Below are 23,072 nucleotides of genomic sequence, written 5' to 3' on the forward strand. Positions count from 1 at the left end.
GTGGCCAAAGCACGGCCCTTCAGTGTTCATGGAGTTGAGGCCTGGGATTCTTATTTGGACTTAGTCACTGTCAACAGCTCCTGGGTCAGACGAGAAAATATGCATGCAGGATTTTTTAACTGGATTCTTTATGCAGGCCACCCCCACCTCCTCGCCAACCTCCACCACCCCATTCCTACTTAAGTGCAGGCGGCTCTGGCAAGAAGGAACTGCAAGCCAAACTAGAGTATAAACCTGGTACCCAGAGTCCTCCTTGTGACCCACTGTGTGAACTGAAGTCGTGCAGCACGCTGTGAGCCCTGGATGAAGCACTTGGATAAAAGGTGCCAGCCAGCTGCTGAGCACTTTTATTCCAGCGGAAGGAAGACACTGTGGACTGGGTCTAGAGAAATACATCAAGCCCTGGGTGCCCAGTATCACTGAATGGGTGGTGGCTGCTTCTCCTTTACCACCTCTCATCAAAGCCCCAACACTGGTAGACGCTTTTGGCAGGAGAGAGGATGGAGCGAACCAAAGGTCTAATCTCCCCCGGCACAGTCTGTGGGTGCAAATACCTCAGGGCCGTTCCACTCTAGACAAACAGACAAAATAGAAGGACTTTGCATCACGTCCCTGCCTAATTTCTAGTAAAGGTAGCCGGGTGCTGTGGGATTTGGAGCCAGATCACCATTCCAGCTCCACCATTTCCTGACTGTGTGTCCTTGGGCAACTAACTTAAACTCTCTGTGCCTCGGTTTCCTCATCTATAGCAGTGATAGTATTATTACTAGTATTACCTCATAGGCTTGCCGTGAGAATTAAATTGAGATAAAGTGTTTAGCACAGTGCCTGGTACAGAGTAAACGTTCAGTAGACGTCTCATTCACTCAATAAACGTTCATCACCATTCTATTAATAGTATTCTCCCGTGGGACCTGCCTCTCCTTACCTGGCGGAAGGGATTACATCATTACCTCATTCTCTGCCATTCTGCTTTCTTTCCTATCAGCTCCTTCTTGGTCTCTATCAGGTCTCTTGGTTCTGGTTTTCTCACTCTGCTTCGACTTGGTGCCCTTCGGTTCCAGCCCGTCTTCCCTGCCCGAGTCGTCAGGCGGCGGGTGTCTGCCTTCCCGCAGCCTGGCCTCATTTTTCCTCCTGGACCTCCCAGGGACATCCTGCTGCTGCTTCAGATACTTGTCCGATTTGCCCTTGGACTCTTTGCGGTAGTAGCCGTCTTCTCGGCTTTTGTATCCCGACGTGGAGTGGAGCGGGTTGGGGGACCCAGACCTCGGGTGCCTTTCTCGGTAGCCCCTCCCTCCTTCCAGTCGCTCATCTAACTCGGCCTTGTCCAGCTGCCGGGGGTACTGTTTGCGGTCATGCGCCCACGTGTCCGTCCTCTCCCTCTTGTCCTCCCCGTTCTCCCTCCAGGGGACCGGGCCTCGCTCTTCCTCCCTCCTGGCGTAGGGAGAGTGCTCCCACGAGTCCCGGCCGTTGCCCCAGTCGGCCCGAGAGGGGCCCAGGGGGCTGTGAGAAGAGCTGCAGGAGGTGAAGCTCGGCGTGTGGGACCTCGGGGACAATGAACGGCTCACCGGACTTCGAGATCTTGGCCTTTCTGGGCCGTATCTGTGAGGGAGCAAAGGAGCCGTTTTAGAATCTGCACCTCCCTCAGCCTCCATCCCCAGATACACCCCGTCTCTGCAACAGACATACTGTGCACGTGACCCCACCTGGCCATGCACGTGACCCCACCTGGCCATACACGCTTCACCACAACCGCGAGGAGTGCACAGAGAGGTCCAGGAGCAAGCTCGTCCTCCCTCCAGGCTTCTGGGAGGGATTTTCCCTGAGCACGGTCCTGGGGGCTTTCTGCCCCTTTACTCATGCTGCTCCTAGGAACTGGGATGAAAACTTGGGCTGTTTTGGCTCACCCCAGCTCTCCTCCTCTTGGAAATGAGCTACACTCAGGGAGCAGGAGACTCTCCTGGGGGTGGGGCGGCTGTGGGCCAGGTTGCCCTGGTCCAGCCTGGTGGGCAAGACTGCCTAACCCCGGGGTTCAATCAGCTGACCTCTTGACTATGAGACGGAAGCCGCCCCTCCACCTGGCCTCTACCGAAATAAAGGCCACCTCTTGGGCTCCATTTCCCTAGGAAGGCATTTTGGGGTTGGAAGAATCCTTAGAGCTCTGACCTGCTCATATATCAGACGAAGAAACAGAAACCCAGAAAGAGACCCCAGCCCGTATAGCGTTCAGAGCAAGACCTCTTGGTCATTTGCCCCCCGACTCTACCACAGAACTGCAGGGTCACGGTGTGCTTCACACGTCTTTTAAAAACCCAAACAACCATAATATTAAAAACAAACAAACGAACAAAAATCCCAAACCTGAACAGCTACATACGATACACATACATACACACACACACACACACACACACACACACAGGTTGTTATTAAGCAGGTCAACTGAGTCATCCACCTGACATTCTAAAAGGACAGGCAACTTTCATTTGGTTCCCAAATACAGGAAAATCACGCAGTCCTCACTGACCAGGGGACAAGAGACATGGCTCACTGGGACCAGCCTTGACCTCCACTGGGGAAGCAGCCTGGGCTGGGCCCTCTGCAGCGAGGTTAGAGTGCCATCTGCGGCAGCCCTGGGTAAGAACTACAGAATGTGCCGGCCAGGTGCCGCTTCTGCTGTTTTCCACAGTGGCCTCTGCAGGGACTGTCTCCATAGGGCAGTGACAGTGGTGAACTTGTAGCCTGGGCTTGGCAGGGTCACAACTTCAGCTGGGAGAAATGAGTTGGAAATGTGACTGCACTCAATGTTCAGAGTAAATGACTGGTCAGGTCATGGATGTTTCTACACCTACATTCAGCTCAAGAAAAATCAAGGGCTGGCTGTAAACAGAAGACACCCACACCACACACCACACACACACCCACACCACACATATACACCCACACACGTACCACATACACATATACCACACACACACAACACAACACACACCAAACACACACAACACACAATACAACCACACAACACACCAACACACACAACACAAAATGCAACCACACAACACACACCAAACACACACAACACACCACACACACCAAACACAACACACCACACACCACACATACACTCACACCACACACACATACACACCACACACATACACCCACACATGTACCACATACACCACAGACACACTACAACACAACACACACCACACCACACAAACACACAACACACAATACACATACCACACACACACAAAACACAACACACAGTACAACCACACAACACACCAAACACACATAACACACACACCACACTACACACACCACACACACAATACAACCACACAACACACCAAACACACACCACACACACACACAAAACACACCACACACAATACAGCCAAACAACACACACAGAACACACCACACACACAATACAACCACACAACACAAACACATACCACACACACACAAAACACAACACACGCAGTACAACCATACAACACACACCAAACACACACACACAGAACACACCACACACACATACAACACACCACAAACACAATACAACCACACAACACACAATACAAACACATACCACACACACACAAAACACAACACGCACAGTACAACCACACAACACACACCATACACACAACACACATACATACAAGACACCACACACACAATACAACCACAACACACACCAAACACACATGCACAACACACACAACACACAGGCACACTTTCAGGCTGTTTTAAGAGCGTGTACATTTGCCCCTGAGAGCCATATATCAGCAGATCCCCTCCTATACTCCTTGACAACAAAGGAGGAGCAGCTGAGGGGAAGCTTAGCATCCTGAACTTTTCTGAGGTTTAACCTGAGCACTGGACTGGACTGATGCGTTCCATCAGGCACGTGGAAATATAGGGCCCAGAGAGGCTGATGGACAGGGCAGAGGCAAGGGCAGAGCACAGAGTGACTCAAATACCCCTAAGAAAGAGAAAGGGCAGAATGTTCCAATGACCCAGAATCTGCCCTGAGACCTAAGACCGGGCCTCACCTGTCTGCTTCCCGGAACATGTCCCTCTCCCTCTGGGAATGGATGTCCTGGATGATGGCAGCCACGGTTTTCCCAGGTTTCTAGGCAAAGTCAGAGGGGTCACCATCAGACCAGAGACGGCCTTGCAAACACCAGAAGGAAGCAGCTAGGACTTGGGTTCATTGCCCTGTCCACCAAAGGGGGGAAAGTGCCTTTTTAGGGGAAGAAAAAGTTTAATGCAGAGGCTGAGGAGTATGAGAATAATGCTGAATGGTGGTGGGGCTGAGTGGTCCAGGGCACGTGGCATCCACTGAGCTGGGAAGGAAGGAGCCTGAGGCTCACCATCCACACGCTGGGAAAAAGCAGCATTTGTTAATACCCACCTCCCACCTCCTTCCGAATAAAAGAAAATATCTAAAATGTGAAAGGAAGGAAGGGAAAGAGGGCGGGAGGGAGGCAGGCATTATAACTTGGAAAGAGACTTGAAGATCACTAATATGCAGCCTCCACATTTTACACCTGAGGAAACTGAGACCCAGAGAGGTCGCTGAGGCAGAGTTCTGCCTGGCACAGCTCCAGTCACCAGCCTCATTGTGTTCTAGGGTGACTCCTGGGGTTGTGCTGTGTTAAGGAACACATTCAACGTCACAGAGATCATTAGAAAATCAGGACTTGACAACAGGCATTTTAACTCCAAGGTCCTTTCTATGCCCCACGCTTCCTGCAACTCCTGACTTCAGTGCGGTGCTCCGCAGGGGTCATTTGGTGCTCAACGTAAATCTGCAAGGTGGGCAGTGCAGGCTGTGAGCCAGGTTTCACAGCTGAGGATGCCAGGCACCCAAAGGCTCTGCCCTTCCCAGAAGTTACCACGGAATGACTGTGCCAGGACAGGACCAAGCCAGCTCCCAAATCCCAACCAAAGCCCTTTCCTAAACCCAGAATGGCCAAACGTTAACAAAACAATAAAAAATAAATGATTAAAATAAGAAATTCATGAGCACAGAAGAAAGGATGGAAGCATTTTCCAAAAGACTACACAAAATTCATCCATTCAATTAAAATATACGGAACAGGCTGAATTTATGGTATGTAAATTATATCTCAATAATACTGATGTTAAAACAAGACCTAAAAACCCTCAGTCTATGATGTCAACTTTTGACAAAGAATTATTTTAAGAAACTTAATCAACTGCTCTTTTTATCCTCAATTTTTTTCCTACGTACTTAACAAAGGATAATGAAATCTTAGAGCTATACAAATGTTAGGTCTCATCAAATATCTCATTTTATAGGTGTGAAACCCAGGACCAGAGATATGAAATGAGCTCTGTGATTAGGTGGGACTAGAATTCTGTGAGTCCTCTGAGTGCGCAGCTGCTTATCTGTGTTATTGTTAAGATTGAAGCTTGGGCTGGGAAAACAGTTCAGGAGAGGATAAAGGAGGAGCTGCCTGTGGTTTCAGGGGAGACGTCAGAGCTCGGACTTAGGGAAAGGATGTAAAATGTTCAAGCAAGGGAGGGATCTCTTGTCAACTCGAAATGCAAGAGGAGAGAACATCAAAGAGAAGGAAGTGGTCGTGAAGAAGGAGGAGGTCAAGAAGGCAGTCAATCCCCGTTCAAGAAAAGGCCCAGGAACTGAGCACTGGTCAGGATACCCACCTGAAAGGAGCCTCACACTTTTGGCAAATGGTCCCTTTCGTCTGACTGTAGCTATAAAGGTTGACCCTCTGTAAGCATATGGAAGTGTCACCTACAAGTAACCAGATCACCCAAGCCCTGCGCTGTCAACTGGCACCTGAGCTGCTTAAACTGGGCCAGAAGCAGAGACTGAAGGCCAAGCAAGAAAAGAGCTGGGGCTGTGGGCCTGGGCGGAGAAGAAGGCTACTGCCCAGGATGCTTCCTTCCACCCCACCCGAGACCATCTGTCCTCCCGCCAGCGTTGTTGGTCACCACCTGTGGGTAGAACGAGAAGGTTCACGTGGAGGTGATTCCACTGAGTGGGTCTTCCTCCTGCCTCCCCCCCTTGGGCCACAAGGTGGAAGTTGCCTACTGCACCATCATGGAAGAGGCCCGCCTGGGATGGCTGGTCCCCAGGAGACCCACTGCAGCACTGCCTCCATGCCGGCCAGCTTGGGGAAGCCGGCGGGAGCCATCAGGATCAAGTGCAGGGACATGTGATGAGACCTCCTGGCACCGGGGAGGCCACATCCCAAGTCCCAAATCTGTCCTCACCCTACCAAGCTGGAATAGGCGAAGGCTAAAGAATGTGCCCCCAAACCGGGTACAATATACCATGGTGACTTTTCAGAACACACAAATTCCCTGAGGGGGTTGGATCAGGGACTTTCTGTGGCAAAAAAGAGTCCCCAAAGTCCCCAACACTTTTCTTCTGCTCTCTGGAATCTCAAACCCTCGTGATTGTTCCTTCCGGTCCAGATCCAGGAGAGCCTGGTGTGAGAGCAGGGGGCCTGGTCAGGGAGCAGCTGAGGTTTTGCCGGTTACCCAGGGGTAGCATGGGTGGTGGGGTTGAGACCTGCAGGGACGGGCAGGGCAGGCCAACGTCAGAGCCAGAGGTGTTCTAGGAGCTCATGGTGCCTTCTGCACCTCCATCACCACAGACAGCAGCCCCTCGGGCCCTTCCCCTCTGGGTGCCCCCTGATGAGGGCAGAGCAGCCAATCAAGCACCACAGATGGAAACATCCTCTAGTGGCCTAATGTGGTCCCCCGGGGGTCAAAGAGATGCATCCAGAGTTCTTTGGGGGCTAGAAGAGCGTCTTCTGGGCTTAACTATTTCCTTGCCCCTTATTTTCCCAATCACAGAACAGCCTCCTGGGGCCACTGTCAGCCCAGTGCCCCCTGAAGTTCCTTCTGTTCAGGTAGCACGGCCCCGGTGAGGCAGGGAATAGGGTTATCGATCACAGCCGTTAGTGGCACAGGGCCCCGCATGGAATGAGCGCTCCACGATGACTGGCTGGAGAGATGGAGGGATGGGCTGACGAGAAAGATCATGACAATCTGCAAATACTATACGCTGGGGCTGGCGGTCACAGGCACTATGACCCCCCTCTGAGGACCAGAGGTCAGTTTCTCTCTTTTAAGTGATAATTCCAAATTGTTGGCACTCTCTGGCCCAAACACCCTGCCAGCTGCCATCTGAGAAGGAGTCAGAAGTGGCCAAAGACTTTCAAATAACAGAGTCAACTTTTCACTCTAAGAAAATCCTCTCAATCTTCCTCTTCAGGCCTGGCCTCGTTATCCTGTGGTTAAAGGTATAAAGGAGGCAGGTACAATAAAGCTGTAATCGCTGCAGGGGAATGGAAATGGAAGAGAACAGAGTAGGTCTGCGATGATGTTTGGAGGTACCTTTTTATTGCAGAACATTTCAAACACACACAAAAGTAGACAGAATGGTATACTGAACCCCCCCCCACGGTAAATCCATTTCCACTGTCAACAAGCCCCCAGGGGACCATCCACAGTGCTCTTGGTCAACACATCTTGCTACTTTAGGACAAGGGTGAGCTTCCAAGCCCCATACAGTCCCAGGGAAGTGTGCCCTCAGAGGGAGGCAGATGCTGGGCCAGCATAAAAGAAGCTGCTAGAGAGCTTCGTGCCTTCGGACCCCTCCGTGGCTGTTTTACATGTCTCCAGAGTCCCAGGAAGATGCTGAAACCTTCCAGATGAGCCCTGAACTTGTCAGAGCCAGATCCTGTCCCAGCAGCCCTGACTGTTTCTGACATGAGTGTGCTTTCCAGGCTCTACATCTCTTCTCACCCGACTGCTGCCCAGAAACCCCCTCTCTGTTTCGTTAAGTTGCCTCATCCTTCAAGGCCCTACTCAGGAATCTCTCCCTTTACACAAGCAAGTCACACTGCCTTTTGCCACTGAACTTCTAGGAGCTCCGTACGTATGCACTCAGGTTGAAATCACGAGAATTGTTTATCTGCCCAGTTTAACTCCGCCAGCCCCAGCGTATAATATTTGCAGATTGTCATGATCTTTCCCGTCAGCCCATCCCTCCATCTCTCCAGCCAGTCATCGTGGAGCGCTCATTCCATGCGGGGCCCTGTGCCACTAACGGCTGTGATCAATAACCCCATTCCCTGCCTTACCGGGGCCGTGCGACCTGAACAGAAGGAACTTCAGGGGGCGCTGGGCTGACAGTGGCCCCAGGAGGCTGTTTTGTGATTGGGAAAATAATCACAAGTGAGACAGCAAACTTTCCCCAAGTGAGGACCATTCTCATATTCATTGTAGCTCTCGGCACCACATCTTATATGGAAAAGACCCTCAATCATCATTTGCTGATTTATTCTTCCTAGCCAAGAGCATCATGGACCACTCACAAGACTGCTTCCCAGGGCCAGGGACCATCTCTGTGGCTAGGAGGCTGCCAATTTACCAGTGGCTCTGAAACCAGGCCCGCTGTCCCCAAACCACCTGGGAGCTTCAGTCCCACCCCAATCCACTAAATGAAAACATCTGGGCAAGAGGACTTGAAAACTCCCCTGACAGTTCTCTGATGGAGTGACTGGAACACACAGGTTCAAACTATTCCAAGTTCCCTTCTGCCGGTAAGACACTGTGACTCTGGGGAAGTCTCTATAGAATAACCAATCTTGTCACGCAGGTCTGCAGGCAGGAAAACACTCACTTTTTATTGTTCCTTCAGATTTTCTTTCTCATTCATTTCACACATTTGTTGGACACCTATTATGTGAAAGTTTCTGCCCCAAACGCCCTGAGGAATAAAATCTCTGCCACAAAGAGTGAGACAAGATTACTGGCATGAGGAAATATTCAAGAGAGGAGAGGAGAAAATGCCTTAAAATCTCTCCTTCTTCTCCCTCCACTTTGCCTGGTGAGCAAAAGGTAAAGTTACAGGACAGAGACCCATCAAAATTTCCCCCACCTCTGCAAGCCCTGGCGGGACCCCATGTGATAGCCCTTTGGCCCAGAGACACACGTGGATACAGTGCTTTGCTGTCTGCCTCCCCAGGAACCATCCTCTCTTCTGCAGCCTGCTCCCAGGACGTAGCAGGTGACACAGGCCTGGCCAGTCACAGCACGGCCCCAGAGACTGGCTCAGGGAAGAGCACGTGTCCAAAGCTAGCCTGATTGGAATGACTCTCGGGACTTCTGTGGGAGCTACTAGGAAAAACTCTGGCTTTCTCTTGGTGGAGGAGATGGGAGGCTGAGGAGCCAAAGCTGCTGGAATCACTGAAGCCATCTCGCCACCTAGAGGAGAGAGCCGGGGGCTGTCAGGGGCCATCGCAGGGAGACCCCAATGACAAAGCCAAGCGAACAGAAAGCAGAGTGGAGAGAAACCAAGTCCTAATGATAGCATACGGGCCCTGAATCCAGCCATGCCTGCAGCCAGGGCTACTCCTTGGTCTTTTCAGTTACATGAGTGAAAAAATTCCTTTTTTTACTTTAGCCATTATGCTAAAGTTCTAGCTGATTCAGGTCAACATAGGGACCACAATGCACATATTTCTATGCAGTGGAAATATGCCTTGAGATGCCTTCACATAGAGGCAGTGTGACTGCTTGGGAAGCAGAAAATCCTTACTAAAGGCCAGGAACAGTGTTTTCTAGCTGCTCAAAGTGTGCTCTGAGGACCACAAGCTTCAGCATCTCCTGGGAGCTTGTGAGAAACGCAGAATCACCACCCCGCCTCAGACCTACTGAATCCGAAATTTTAACGAGATCCATAAGCGATTTGTTTGCACACTGAAGTTTGATAAGCTCTATTAGAATACCATCTCTGCTGCTTACTGACTGGATGACTGTAAGCAAATTACCTGATTTCTCTGTTTTTCACATGGACAATAGAGATTATAAAAACACAATATAGAGATGCAAATACAGTGCAAAACCAAAACAGTCCTAGGTTTTAATCACGGCTCTTCCAGTAACTATGATCTTGGGCAAGTTACTGAACTTCTATGAGCCTCAGTTTCCTCATCTGTAAAACTGAGATAATAATACCTGTCTGACAGGACTGACGCCAGGATCGCAGTAGATAATGTATTAAAGTGCTTGGCACATTACTTGACCCAGGACTCAATTAAAGGTACATATTCTTGTTATTATTGTTGGTACTATTTTAATTACTGTTATTATCCACCCTATACACCTCATAGGGGAGGGTGATTGTGAGCCTCAAAGAGACCATGTATGAAAAAAAAAATGCTTAAAATCAAAGAACACAAGGTATAGTCCTTTACTGATCTGGAAACTGAGGTTCACAGAGGTTAAGCAATTTGCCCAAGGTCATCAAAGAGGGAAGGCATAGAGGCTAGGCTGGCGCTACCACTCTGCAATCTAGTGTAGGTCACATGGCTGTTGATGGTTCTATGTTTATGCGTTCTGCCTCCCCAGACTTGCTACCACCAAATGCGTGGGGCCTGGCCCAGTTCCCACCCATGGTGAGCACTCACTGAACATTTGCTGAATGCAAACTTTGACCATCTGACCTCTTTAACCCACAGTTTTTGCACCACCCCAAAGGACCTCTCTTGATAAGGGACTACAAACGCCTTGGTACTTTAAGAAGCAGAGTACTGCAGTTAATCCTAATTAGAACCTTATGACAACATCTCATTTGGAGACCAAAGCTTCCCTGGGAATTCAGTGCAGTAATTCAATGCTAAGCCCCCAGGGCAGAATCCAGCGGAACAAGAACTTTGGGTACAGAATGGGGTGGGATCGTTGACTTGTCTGAGAAAAGCAACAGGCTTTCGTGAGTTGGAAAAAAAGTGCCAGGTTCTGCCTGAAGCAGAACTGTTGGCAAAGGAACTTCAGAAGCAATAATGCAAGCAAAGCAGAATCAGGACTTTGACAACTGGTTGACACGTTACCGATCTACATATGTAGACTTGTCAGAATGCTAGTCCTAGCTAGAAACAACCACTGAGCCTTTGTCTTCCGACTTGAACCTTGAAGGCAGATTAAGGGCTGTGAGCCTTGAACAAAATGGACCCTAACTAAATATGGAATGAGCTGAACTCAACAGGAAAATCCCATTAAATAGGACAGTAGAAAGCACAAAATAAGAAGTTAGATTTAACCACAAATATGGCATTAAATACAATAAATCCAAACGGACTAATGACTCCAGCCAAGAGAACTCCTGCAAACCAATAGGAAGATACAATCGAAAAGAAAAGCATGGGCAAATGGCTTAAAAAGAAATTTCCCACTGGAGAAGACCTAGATGGAATAACCAACAAACACATGAAAAACTGCTCAACCTCAATTAATATAGAAAATAAAAAATAAAATCATAATAAACCATTACACTCTCCCCAGAGAGGCAAAAATTAAAAAGTTGGACAAGACTAAGTGTTAGCAAGAAGGCGAGCTATTGAAAACTCTCAGACATTACTAGTAGGAATGCTATCATCTAGTACAGTTGAGGGTAAGCATGCCTTGTGATCCAGCAATTCTACTTCTAGTTATGTACATTTCCCTGGTTATACGCACATGTACATGGGTACTGGGATAACATGTTTGAAAATGTTCATAGTAGCAGTGTCTCTAATACCCTAAAACTGGAACCCAAATGTCCATCAACAGTGGAATGGCTAAACAAATTTATAGTCATACAATGGAAATTTATATAACAATGAAAATAAAGATGCACCCAACATAGATGGCATAACGTTGAATGAAAGAACACAGTATGATTCCATTCACATAAAGTTCAAAAATAGGTAAAACTAAACTATAATGTTAAAAAAGGCATAGAGAGGGGGTAGAATAATAAGGAAAAGCAAGGAAATGGTTATCTCAGGGTCAGGAGAGCGGAGAGGGAGGGGTTGAGCACAAGAAGGGACTTACAAAGTCTTCTTGGTGCTGTCCGTGTCCTATTTCTTGACTTTGGTGGTGGTTTTGTGGGATTTATGGGAGTTCACCCATTATTACTTTTTCAACTGTGCAATACAAAATTAGTCACTTTTCTGTCTGTATGTTATACTTCACGATAAAACAAAAAAGAAAGAAAAAAAGAAGAGAATGGTAGAGCAAGCTGAAACAAAAAACAAAAGCCCTGTTTGGAATTACCTCAATTCAATCCTGAGTTCGGACAATGGCCAACTCAGTCATGTGCTGCTTAGAAGGCTTTCTACGGGGCTTAAGACAATAAACGTAGAGAGGATGGAGGAGAGAATAAAAGATCAAGGGGGCGACAGATGAAGAAACAGTTACTGAAGACCTGTCTGGGTTTCATTCAGGGGTTTATGCTTGGAACTCTCACCTCTGAAAAGCAACCATCTTTCCCTTCTTTCTTCATCTTTCAAGACTTCTCTTAAAATCCTCCTTGGGTCCCAGGTAGGTAGTCATCTTGCCCCAAGCATCCCTTTGCATCTTGTACTTACCTCAATGAGCACTTTTCTTGCCATGTTATAATGGGTTTGCCTTTCCATGTGATATCCTCAAAGGCAGTGGGTAATTTTTGGATCTTTTCCTGTGCTCTCCTTCCCACCAGCACTTAGGCCAGTGGCTGACAAGGAGGAGACACTTAGCTGTTGCTTGTTGAATGACTGAATGAAGGAGAGAATGCTTTACCTTCAGCTGCAATTCCTTGTATCTCTTGGACATCCGAATGAGCAACTTCTCACCATTGATCATCGCAGATTTTTCTTGGTAATACTGGACCATGGCCTGGGCAGCCTCTGTGTAAGCCATCTCTAAAAAGGCCTAGGAAAGAAAGGAAGGACAGACATTGGACTTGACTTTAATGGTCTTAAAGAAAATTCTGTTCAAGGTATGACTCCATGTATATGAAGTTCAAGAATTAGGCAAAACAAACTGATGGTGGTAAAAGTCAGAGCTGAGCTTCCCTCGGGCTTGGGGGTGGGATATTGACTGGGAAGGGAAATGAGGAAACCTTCTGGAGTTCTGGAAATGTTCTATATCTTGACCCGCATAGCAAATACATAGGTGTGCACATGTAAAAAATTAATGGAGTACACTTAAGACTAGTGCATTTTAGAGTATGTGTTTTATACCTCAATAAAAAGGAAAAAATTCAGTACAAGGAAGAGCTTTCTTTGATCCCATCTGTTCATAGAGATATTTATTAACTTCAGCAAAAGAGCTCATTATAAGATGGCCCCTCTCCTGATCCCCATGGTTACCAAACATTATTCTTACTTACATATGTCCATCCTGGGCTACACCATGCCACAGGAGTCCCTCTGGATGGGAGGGTCCATTAACCCACAGTTCCCCCGAGGGAAGGGGGTGGGGGGGAGTGAGTCTGCTGCACAAGTGACCTTGGGCTTATCCCTGAAAAACTTGCTATTTGGTGGTGGCGATGACAGGAGACAGACACAAGCCCTGGGTATCTGAGCTCTCAATTTCTTTGCAAAGAAAGAAATACACTAAAAAACTCGGGGGCTCCCCAGGCTTGAAGGAAGGCCATGTCTTTGTGAGCTGGAGAGAGAGGAGACCCTCAGTTATGTTTCCACAGCACCTCTCCTCTTTAACTTTTCTGATAAAAACCCTTACATAGAAACGGGGTTTCCACTCAATCGGTGCCTACAGGGAGTTTCTAAATAGCCTGTTTTGACTGACCTGTCAGTTGACCCCAGGAGCTGCTGTGGCAGATTCATCACTGTTATTGTCTTAGATTTGTTGGATTTGTACTATACTGACGCTGCACTGATCTGGTCCCTCAGTGTTGAAAAGGAAACATGGCCTGTGGCAAGGGAGCCCTTGCTGTGGGCCCTCATCTCCCATTTCCTTGAACTGCACGGGCTTAACAAGCTCATCCTCCCTCCTTCCCTCACATCTGCTTTTGAATTTCAGACATGCCTTTCTCCGTGCTGTCACAGTCTACGGCAGAAGCATGGGAAACCAAAAAGTCAGGGTTCTTTTACTCTAAGATCAGGAACAAGACAAGGTTGCCCACTCTCACTGCTATTATTCAACATAGTTTTGGAAGTTTTAGCCACAGCAATCAGAGAAGAAAAAGAAATAAAAGGAATCCAAACCAGAAAAGAAGAAGTAAAACGGTCACTGTTTGCAGATGACATGATACTATACATAGAGGATCCTAAAGATGCTACCAGAAAACTACTAGAGCTAATCAATGAATTTGGTAAAGTAGCAGGATACAAAATTAATGCACAGAAGTCTCTTGCATTCCTATATACTAATGATGAAAAATCTGAAAGAGAAATTAAGGAAACACTCCCATTTACCATTGCAACAAAAAGAATAAAATACCTAGGAATAAACCTACCTAAGGAGACAAAGACCTGTATGCAGAAAACTATAAGACACTGATGAAAGAAATTAAAGACCATACAAACAGATGGAGAGATATACCATGTTCTTGGATTGAAAGAATCAACATTGTGAAAATGACTATACTACCCAAAGCAATCTACAGATTCAATGCAATCCCTATCAAACTACCAATGGCATTTTTCACAGAACTAGAACAAAAAATTTCACAATTTGTATGGAAACACAAAAGACCCTGAATAGCCAAAGAAAAAGAAAAGAGAAAGAGAAAGAAAAACGGAGCAGGAGAAATCAGGTTCCTGGGCTTCAGACTATACTACAAAGCTACAGTAATCAAGATAGTATGGTACTGGCACAAAAATAGAAATATAGATCAATGGAACAGGATAGAAAGCCCAGAGATAAACCCACACACATATGGTCACCTTATCTTTGATAAAGGAGGCAAGAATATACAATGGAGAAAAGACAGCCTCTTCAATAAGTGGTGCTGGGAAAACTGGACAGCTACATGTAAAAGAATAATATTAGAACACTCCCTAACACCATACACAAAAATAAACTCAAAATGGATTAAAGACCAAAGTGTAAAGCCAGACACTATAAAACTCTTAGAGGCAAACATAGGCAGAACACTCTATGACATACATCACAGCAAGATCCTTTTTGGCCCACCTCCTAGAGAAATGGAAATAAAAACAAAAATAAACAAATGGGACCTAATGAAACTTAAAAGGTTTTGCACAGCAAAGGAAACCATAAATAAGACGAAAAGACAACCCTCAGAATGGGAGAAAATATTTGCAAACGAAGCAACTGACAAAGGATTAATCTCCCAAATACACAAGCAGCTCATGCAGCTCAATATCAAAAAAAAAAAAACAGCCCAATCCAAAAATGGGCAGAAGACCTAAATAGACATTTCTCCAAAGAAGATATACAGATTGCCAACAAACACATTAAAGAATGCTCAACATCATTAATCATTAGAGAAATGCAAATCAAAACTACAGTGAGGTATCACCTCACACCGGTCAGAATGGTCATCATCAAAAAGTCTACAAACAATAAATGCTGGAGAGGGTGTGGAGTAAAGGGAACCCTCCTGCACTGTTGGTGGGAATGTAAATTGATACAGCCACTATGGAGAACAGTATGGAGGTTCCTTAAAAAACTAAAAATAGAACTACCATACAACCCAGCAATCCCACTACTGGGCATATACCCTGAGAAAACCATAATTCAAAAAAGAGTCATGTACCACAATGTTCATTGCAGCTCTATTTACAATAGCCAGGACATGGAAGCAACCTAAGTGTCCATCGACAGATGAATGGATAAAGGAGATGTGGCACATATATACAATGGAATATTACTCAGCCATAAAAAGAAACGAAATTGAGTTATTTGTAGTGAGGTGGATGGGCCTAGAGTCTGTCATACAGAGAGAAGTAAGTCAGGAAGAGAAAAACAAATACCGTATGCTAACACATATATATGGAATCTAAAAAAAAAAAAAAATGGTTCTCACGAACCTAGGGGCTGGACAGCAATAAAGACACAGATGTAGAGAATGGACTTGAGGACATGGGGAGGGGGAAGGGTAAGCTGGGATGAAGTGAGAGAGTAGCATTGACATATATACCAAATGTAAAACAGATAGCTAGTGGGAAGCAGCCGAATAGCACAGGGAGATCAGCTCGGTGCTTTGTGACCACCTAGAGGGGTCGGATAGGGAGGGTGGGAGGGAGACTCAAGAGGGAGGGGATATGGGGATATATGTATATGTATAGCTAATTCACTTTGTTATACAGCAGAAACTAACACAATATTGTAAAGCAATTATACTCCAATAAAGATGTTAAAAAAAAAAAGTCAGGGTTCTTTCAAATTCCGCCACTCAGCTTTCTAAGTGCCTCTTTCTTTTTTTAAAAATTCTTAAATTTTTTATTTTTATACAATTTTTAAAGGTTACTTTCCATTTATATTTATTACAAAATATTGGGTATATTTCCCGTGTTGTACAATACATCCTTGAGCCTATCGTACACCCAGTAGTTTGTACCTCCCACTTGCCCATCCCTATATTGCCCCTTCCCCGCCCCACTTGTAACCACTAGTTTTTTCTCTATATCTGTGAGTCTGCTTCTTTTATGTTATATTCATTAGTTTGTTGTATATTTTAGATTCCACAATATAAGTGGTATCATACAGTATTTATCTTTCTCTGTCTGACTCTAAGTGCCTGTTTCTTCATGCAAACATTTTAGCACCTCGAGCTCTCACCGGTCACATGGGAATAAAACGAATTCAGTGAATCTCACTGCATTCATGTTGCAAGCTGAATTTTGGAAATTTGCCCAAAATAGAATTCTGAGAAGGAGGAATGAAGAGACTAAATGAGTAGTCTAAGCCCAGGTTGACAGAGGAAGACCACTGATGATCCAAGGTGGCTTTGAGTCTCCAGAATTCATGCCTTAATTAAGAAAAGAATTTCTCCTATGCCTGTTCCTCTGATTCCTAAAGTTAAAATAGTTATTAAAAATAAAAGACTAAATATTCTTACTTCTGACTAGTCACTGTATAAACTACCCGCTTTAACTTTAGAAATGAAGACAAACATATTAACCCCCAAAGACTCAGTCAATCCTCATAGGTTAAGGGTTCTTAGTTCCGTAGATTCACCAGGCATCCATTAATTCCCACCTACTCTTCTGCTCTGAGAACCAAGAGCCTCAGTTGCTAAAACCAAGGATCAGTGAAAATAACCTGTTCCCTGTCAGTTGTTGGCTGGCTCAAAAATCCATGCCCTCAAGAGATGAGAAACTTAGAAAGTAAAAAAGACAGTAGCATTAGCTCAAGGGGTGGGTAACACGGTGAAAAGACTCAAGTCCATGGATTTCTGTTTTAGGGACCTGCTAGCTTTTCTGTGATAATGAGTACCTCATTCCAAAGCACATCCTCACCTCTAGGTAACTCACAAAGGCCTGGATCCATCACAAGAAGGGTAAGGTGAAACAGGAGGAAACAAAACACCACCATCAATGAAAACCTCTGTGCTGTACCAGCTGGAGGCCAGCTGTGTACTACCCCTTTATGTTATGAACAGCTGCTTTTTAAAAAAATTACGTAGTTCCCCTCCACCAATGTGTGGTCTATCTGGTACATACCAGTGTGAAAGTGCCCAGACCTACCTGATTAGTAGACTTCATGAGGATGTAATTAGTGACCTTTCCAAAGGGCAGCCCCAGGTTAATGACGTCATTCTCGGTGCAGCTTCCCTCCGGCAGATTGCAGATGTGTACCACGCGGCCAGCACCCGTTTTCCGCTGCGCAAACTAACGGGAACAGAGAGCAGTGGTTTGGTCTTCAAAAGACATTTCCTTCTTGCCCTCTATCTATTCCAGATGCTCCTACTGGCTATGTTCCCCCAAATAATGATCAAAAAACTATAATTTACAAAATGAATGCAGAAAAAGAATCCATTTGCAGAGAGATATAAAACATTGATTTTATGCCATCTCTTTACAAAAAAGATTCGTAACAATTTTAACGAGATATCACATCCAGGGCTGTCAAAGAGATAAGGAAAAGGGCATATCCATATGTTGCTGGTGGGAGGTTGTGTATCTACAATCTTCTGAGAAGATACTTTAGCATACTGAATAAAACTTAAAATATATATAGCACAGGATCCTGCCATCCCACTTTTGGAAATCTAGCCTACAGAAATAAATACACCAATATGTAAATACTTATGTACAAGGACATTTATTGCAGTTAATTTATTATAATAAATTTATAATTTATTGCAAAAATTTTTGGAAACAGCCTGAATGTCCAAGAATAGGATAATGATTGAGTAATTGATGGTTCACACCTACAATGGAAAACTATGTAGCCATTGAAAGAAGGTGGTAAATGAGCTGATCAGGAAAAAATGTTTAAGATAAAGTAAAAAGCAGGTTGCCAAGTACAGGTGTAATATGATGATATTCTTGTAAAACAAAGCAAAAACCCAAAAATATATAAGAAAAAGATGAAGCAAATGTAAAATTTTGATAATTATTGGAATTGGGGGATGAGTACACAGGGGTTAATTACACTTGTCTCTACTGTTCTGTATGTTTGAAATTTTTCACAATGAAAACATTTTAAGGGATATCAGCACAGACACAGAAAGGTATGGGACAGTACATATCAACCTATCAGTACTGGTTATCTTCAAAGAGCAGAATTGGAAGGGAGTAAGGGGGAGATGTTTAACCTACTTCTTATATGTCTCATATTGTTTGACTTATAATTTTTTAAAAACCCAATAAAGAAAAAAGAACATAGAAAGGATTTGTGAACTTAATACATAGACATAGACATTCACAGCAACAACCTTTGGTTTAGGGCAGTGGCTTCCAAAATTTTGTTAGCCTTGAAATCCTTTCTTCAAACAAAAGCTTGCCCACCAGCCCAACATATTCAACAAATAAAGAGGTGCTGCTCTAGACAAACCTTGCGATCCAACACCCTGCTGCCACCCCCCATCCAGCAGTCCCAAAGGCATCTCTAAGGAACACAGTTTAGAAACGAAGACCCGGGCCTAATCAAAGCTCCTGGAGGGAGGAAGTGTGTCTGTTTGGTCTGTGCAAACCTTAATCAGACTGGAGTCTCCAGGAGGTTCAAGAATTAGTAGCCATAAGCCAACCCAATGTGGAAGAGAAGGATGCAATTTTCTAAACCCGTACTAATAGCATAGCCCACATTTGCATGATCACCATCTGCTTTCTATGATAAAGTGAACTTCAGCATCTAATTACATTTGATGTGGGTCCTACTCTACTATAGTAATACAGTGGGAAAGTCTGAGGTCTCATCCCTAACAAGGGCTAATACTTGGGTAATTCTACCATGAAAAGCCCTCGTTTGTCTCATCTGGGCTGAGGACAATAATAGTCAATAAGAATTTCCTTGGACGGTTCAGCCCTGAATTGGAGAAACCCAAGTGGCCCTTTCAGACCTCCCTCTCTGCAGTGTCCAGAGGTCAAGCACTTTCCCAAAGGGAAACAGTCTTCAGTGTGTGGCCCAGGCAGCTCCCAGAGCATGCCCACACCTCCCTAAAGTGCAAACAGTGCTCTCCATAAGCTGGGAGACTTTGAGTATGAGCCTGGCTAAGGAGGACCGAGCCCTTCTCCAGGGAAGACAGGAGGAGGGCTAAGAGGCAGGATCTTTGCCTCTCATTAGGGTGAGGGGCCACACAAAAATGCAGACCCAACTAAGCTCTCGGGCTGGGCAAAGTGGCCAGTCCTCTGAGTTTATCAACGGGAGGGCTGAGGCTGGGTGCTCTGCTGGCTCCTCTTAGCCAGGCACGTTTCTGCCCATGTGACTCTGCTGTGGCCGGCCCGGGCTCATGTGTGCTTGGACAACAGAGCAGACACGCAGGGCAGTTCTGGACCGATCCTGCTCCTTGCCTGTCCCGTTGCCTAGTGACTGGGCACGAGGGCCAGCGCCTCTCTCATCGTCTCCTCCAGACTGAAAGAGCAACTCAAGAGGCTTTTATCCAAGCATAAGTGTGGCAACTACTGCTGAGAGCAGAGCATGTCCCCCGAGGAATAAACACCCTCACCGCTGCTGGTCACCAAAGAACCATATGAAGTCACACCGCGGACAAGGTAGAAAGGCGCTAAAATGAGTGAGTCTCAATTAAGATTTTCATTTAAATTTAAAAAGTACACTGCAGCAACATGGATGGACCTAGAGGATTGTGACACTAAGTGAAGTAAGTCAGAGAAAGACAAATATCATATGATATCACCTATATGTGCAATCTAAAAAAAATGATACAAATGAACTTATTTACAAAACAGAAATAGACTCACAGACATAGAAAACAAATTTATGGTGACTAAAGGGGAAAGGGGGGAGGGGGATAAATTAGGAGTTTGGGATTAATAGATACACACTACTATATATATAAAACAAATAAACAACAAGGACCTACTCTATGGCAGAGGGAACTATATTCAATATCTTGTAATAACCTATAATGGAAAAGAATCTGAAAAAGAATAGACATATATATGTATAACTGAATCATTTTGCTGTACACCTGAAACTAATACAACATGTAAATCAACTCTACTTCAATAGGAAGTTGTTTGTTTTGAAAAACTAAAAAAAAAAAGTATCTATTTTTAAAAAATTTTTTTTAAAAGTATCTATTTACATAGGAAAAAAAAGTACATTTCATTGGCTCTATTTCCTCCCAAGATTTTAATCAGCAATAGAAATTGGATTTTATTGACACCCTTGTCATCACTTAAAATACTCATGAGATTTTTAGTAATCTTCCAATTAATCATATTAATCTGGAGTTTCTCCACTGGTGAACTGCAGATGGGTTACAGGTATGCCAAGATACTGGCCCCTTGGGGCAAAGCACCTCCAGTGGCCACAAGCAGCTTCTTCACTTTAACCAGTTCCCTTCAGTGTATCATTTTCTAAGGGACCCATGAAATGAAAATCTTGCCCATCAGAAATCTGTGTTGTGTCTGGTGTCAGGGCATGTGAGAAATCTTAACCAGTTAGAAACATTTTTTATGTGTGGTATTCTTTTGCAAATATTTGATTTAGGATAGTTCAGTCTACTTTCCTTTCTGTCATTGACCTAAAGTATCTTTTTGCTAAACTCAACTAGGTTCAAAATCATATTTGATTCATAAAGGGTGTGGGGTTATATGTATAATCACTCTATCCTTGAACAGTTCATATAAACATGGCTATTATTTGCCTTACGTCCTATGGGAACTCTGGACGATGGGGGAGGAAGGCAGAATACGGTCTAGGTGGTACTCTTGTAGAGTAAAATCTGTCCACTGGGGTCACAGACAATCCTGAGTGCCTTGGAGCAGGCAGCATGATGCCTTATGCTAATTCCCAACCTGGGTTCTCTAAGAAGTCCAAGTCCTGAAGGGTCTTTGAAGGTAATAATATATCAAGGAAGGATTGTTATTTTTGACATTTAAAAAACCGGAGTTGAGGGACTTCCCTGGCAGTCCAGTGGTTCAGATTTCACCTTCCAATGCAGGGGGTGTGGGTTTGATCCCTGGGCAGGGAGCTAAGATCCCACATGCCCGGCAGCCAAAACACCAAAGCATAAAACAGAAGCAATATTGTAACAAATTCAATAAAGACTTTAAAAAATTTAAAAACAAACAAACAAACAAAAAAACCTGAGTTGAGATCATACTTTGAGTTTCTTTACTGAGATGCTAATCTTGGTTAGATCCTTACCCTGATGAGAAAGTCTGGTGTATCTGTGTTTTTCGATTCATAGAAATGGGGAGCTAGTTAATTACTCACTAATGTAAGTGCTTTGGCAGATACAGTACTTTTGCCAAACATGAAATGCAGGACAGGTGCTGCTTGAGGTAGGAGTAATAACTGAAAACAGTTTGGGCTGTAAAAAGCACAAGACTTCCTGACGTAGTGAAAGAACCTGATCTTGGAAGACAGAGGACTGGGTTTCAGTTCCAGCTCAGCAACCGATTAGGTACATGACAAGGACAAACTAATTTTCCTTTCCTTAGTTCTCCAGTGTCTGAAATGAGGAAGTTAGTCTATACGTCTTAAGTCCTCTCCAGACGTAAAATATCCATGCTTATGTGGCTCAAAGTTCTAAAATTCCACTCCTCTCAGAAGCCTTGCCAAGCTAAACCCTAAGATCCAGGTTAATGATAAGCTTCCCCAACTGTGTTGGGCAGAAACAGGAAGTCTGTGTTTTTCCCACTCCCTGTCCCAATGAATGTAATGTTTGTCCTCCCGCTCTGCGTGATCAGCCGTTTCAGCAAGCATGCATATGTGCACAAGCATGGCCATCGTTCAGACAGGCCTGTATGTGTTGTTGCTGGTTTCATCTTTACAGGGCTGAAGATAAGCTCCAAGCAGTGAACACCTTGCCAACGTGCTCTGCCCTGAGAAAGACGCTGCTCCCTGAATGAACGAGAGGAGTTGAGATCATATACTGAGATAAACGAAAGACAGGTGGGACCGCTGCCTCTCTGAGGACAGACACACATCAGGTGTGTGCCTCACGGTCTTCAGGCACCAGTGCCAGGCCAGTGGGAATATCAGACAGACCTGGGTCTGTGTCCCTGCTCCCCAGTGACTACCGTGGGCAAGTTACGGAATTTCTCCAAGCCTGAGTTTGTTTGTCTATAAACCAGGGAAAATAAACATTGATTCCACAGGACCGTTTAGAAGACAAAAATGCCACAATGTATGTAAAGTGCCTTTGTGCAAGGCCTGGCATCAGCAGGCTTCTATAAATAAATATTTGTCTCCTTCTTTCCTCCAACAGTTAAAGGATGTGCTATGATGCTCCTGGACTGGGAAAAAATGTAACTGTACTGTGATTATGTAAGAGAAAGTCTGTGTTCTTAGGAAATTCATGCTGATGTAGTTAGGAGTGAAGAGGTACCATGTCTCCAATGGTTCAGGAGAAATATGCATAGATCATTAGATGGATGGATGGATGGATGAATGGATGGATGGATGAACAGATAAAGATAGAGATGGATGGATAGACAGATGATAAAGAGACAGAGACAGAAGAGACACAGAGAGAGAATGATGAAGTAAATGGGCCAAAATGTAAAAAAAGTAGTAAATCTAGGCAAAAGGTATATGGGTGGGGAGTGTTCCTTATACCTTTCTTGCAACTTTTCTGTAAGTCTAAATTATATTAAAATTAAAAGTTACTAAAATAAATTTTA

General features: G+C 45.0%; 1 protein-coding gene across 2 annotated transcripts in view; it reads right to left on the reverse strand.

The window, feature by feature from the left end:
* RBM20 (RNA binding motif protein 20) overlaps positions 1–23,072 on the reverse strand; it is a 205,802-nt gene that overhangs the window by 29,663 nt on the left and 153,067 nt on the right. For both annotated transcript variants that reach the window (XR_005016809.1, XM_036828612.1), the window contains exons 6-9: positions 17,502–17,636; positions 12,622–12,753; positions 4,071–4,150; positions 954–1,602 (exon numbers count right to left, since the gene is read on the reverse strand). Coding sequence is in view for 1 of the 2 variants with exons in the window: in XM_036828612.1 (XP_036684507.1) it covers positions 954–1,602; positions 4,071–4,150; positions 12,622–12,753; positions 17,502–17,636 (996 nt within the window). In the remaining variant the exon portion in view is untranslated. The remainder of the gene's footprint in view (positions 1–953; positions 1,603–4,070; positions 4,151–12,621; positions 12,754–17,501; positions 17,637–23,072) is intronic.

The sequence above is a fragment of the Balaenoptera musculus genome, chromosome 16 (genome assembly GCF_009873245.2).
Source record: "Balaenoptera musculus isolate JJ_BM4_2016_0621 chromosome 16, mBalMus1.pri.v3, whole genome shotgun sequence".
NCBI lineage: Eukaryota > Metazoa > Chordata > Mammalia > Artiodactyla > Balaenopteridae > Balaenoptera > Balaenoptera musculus.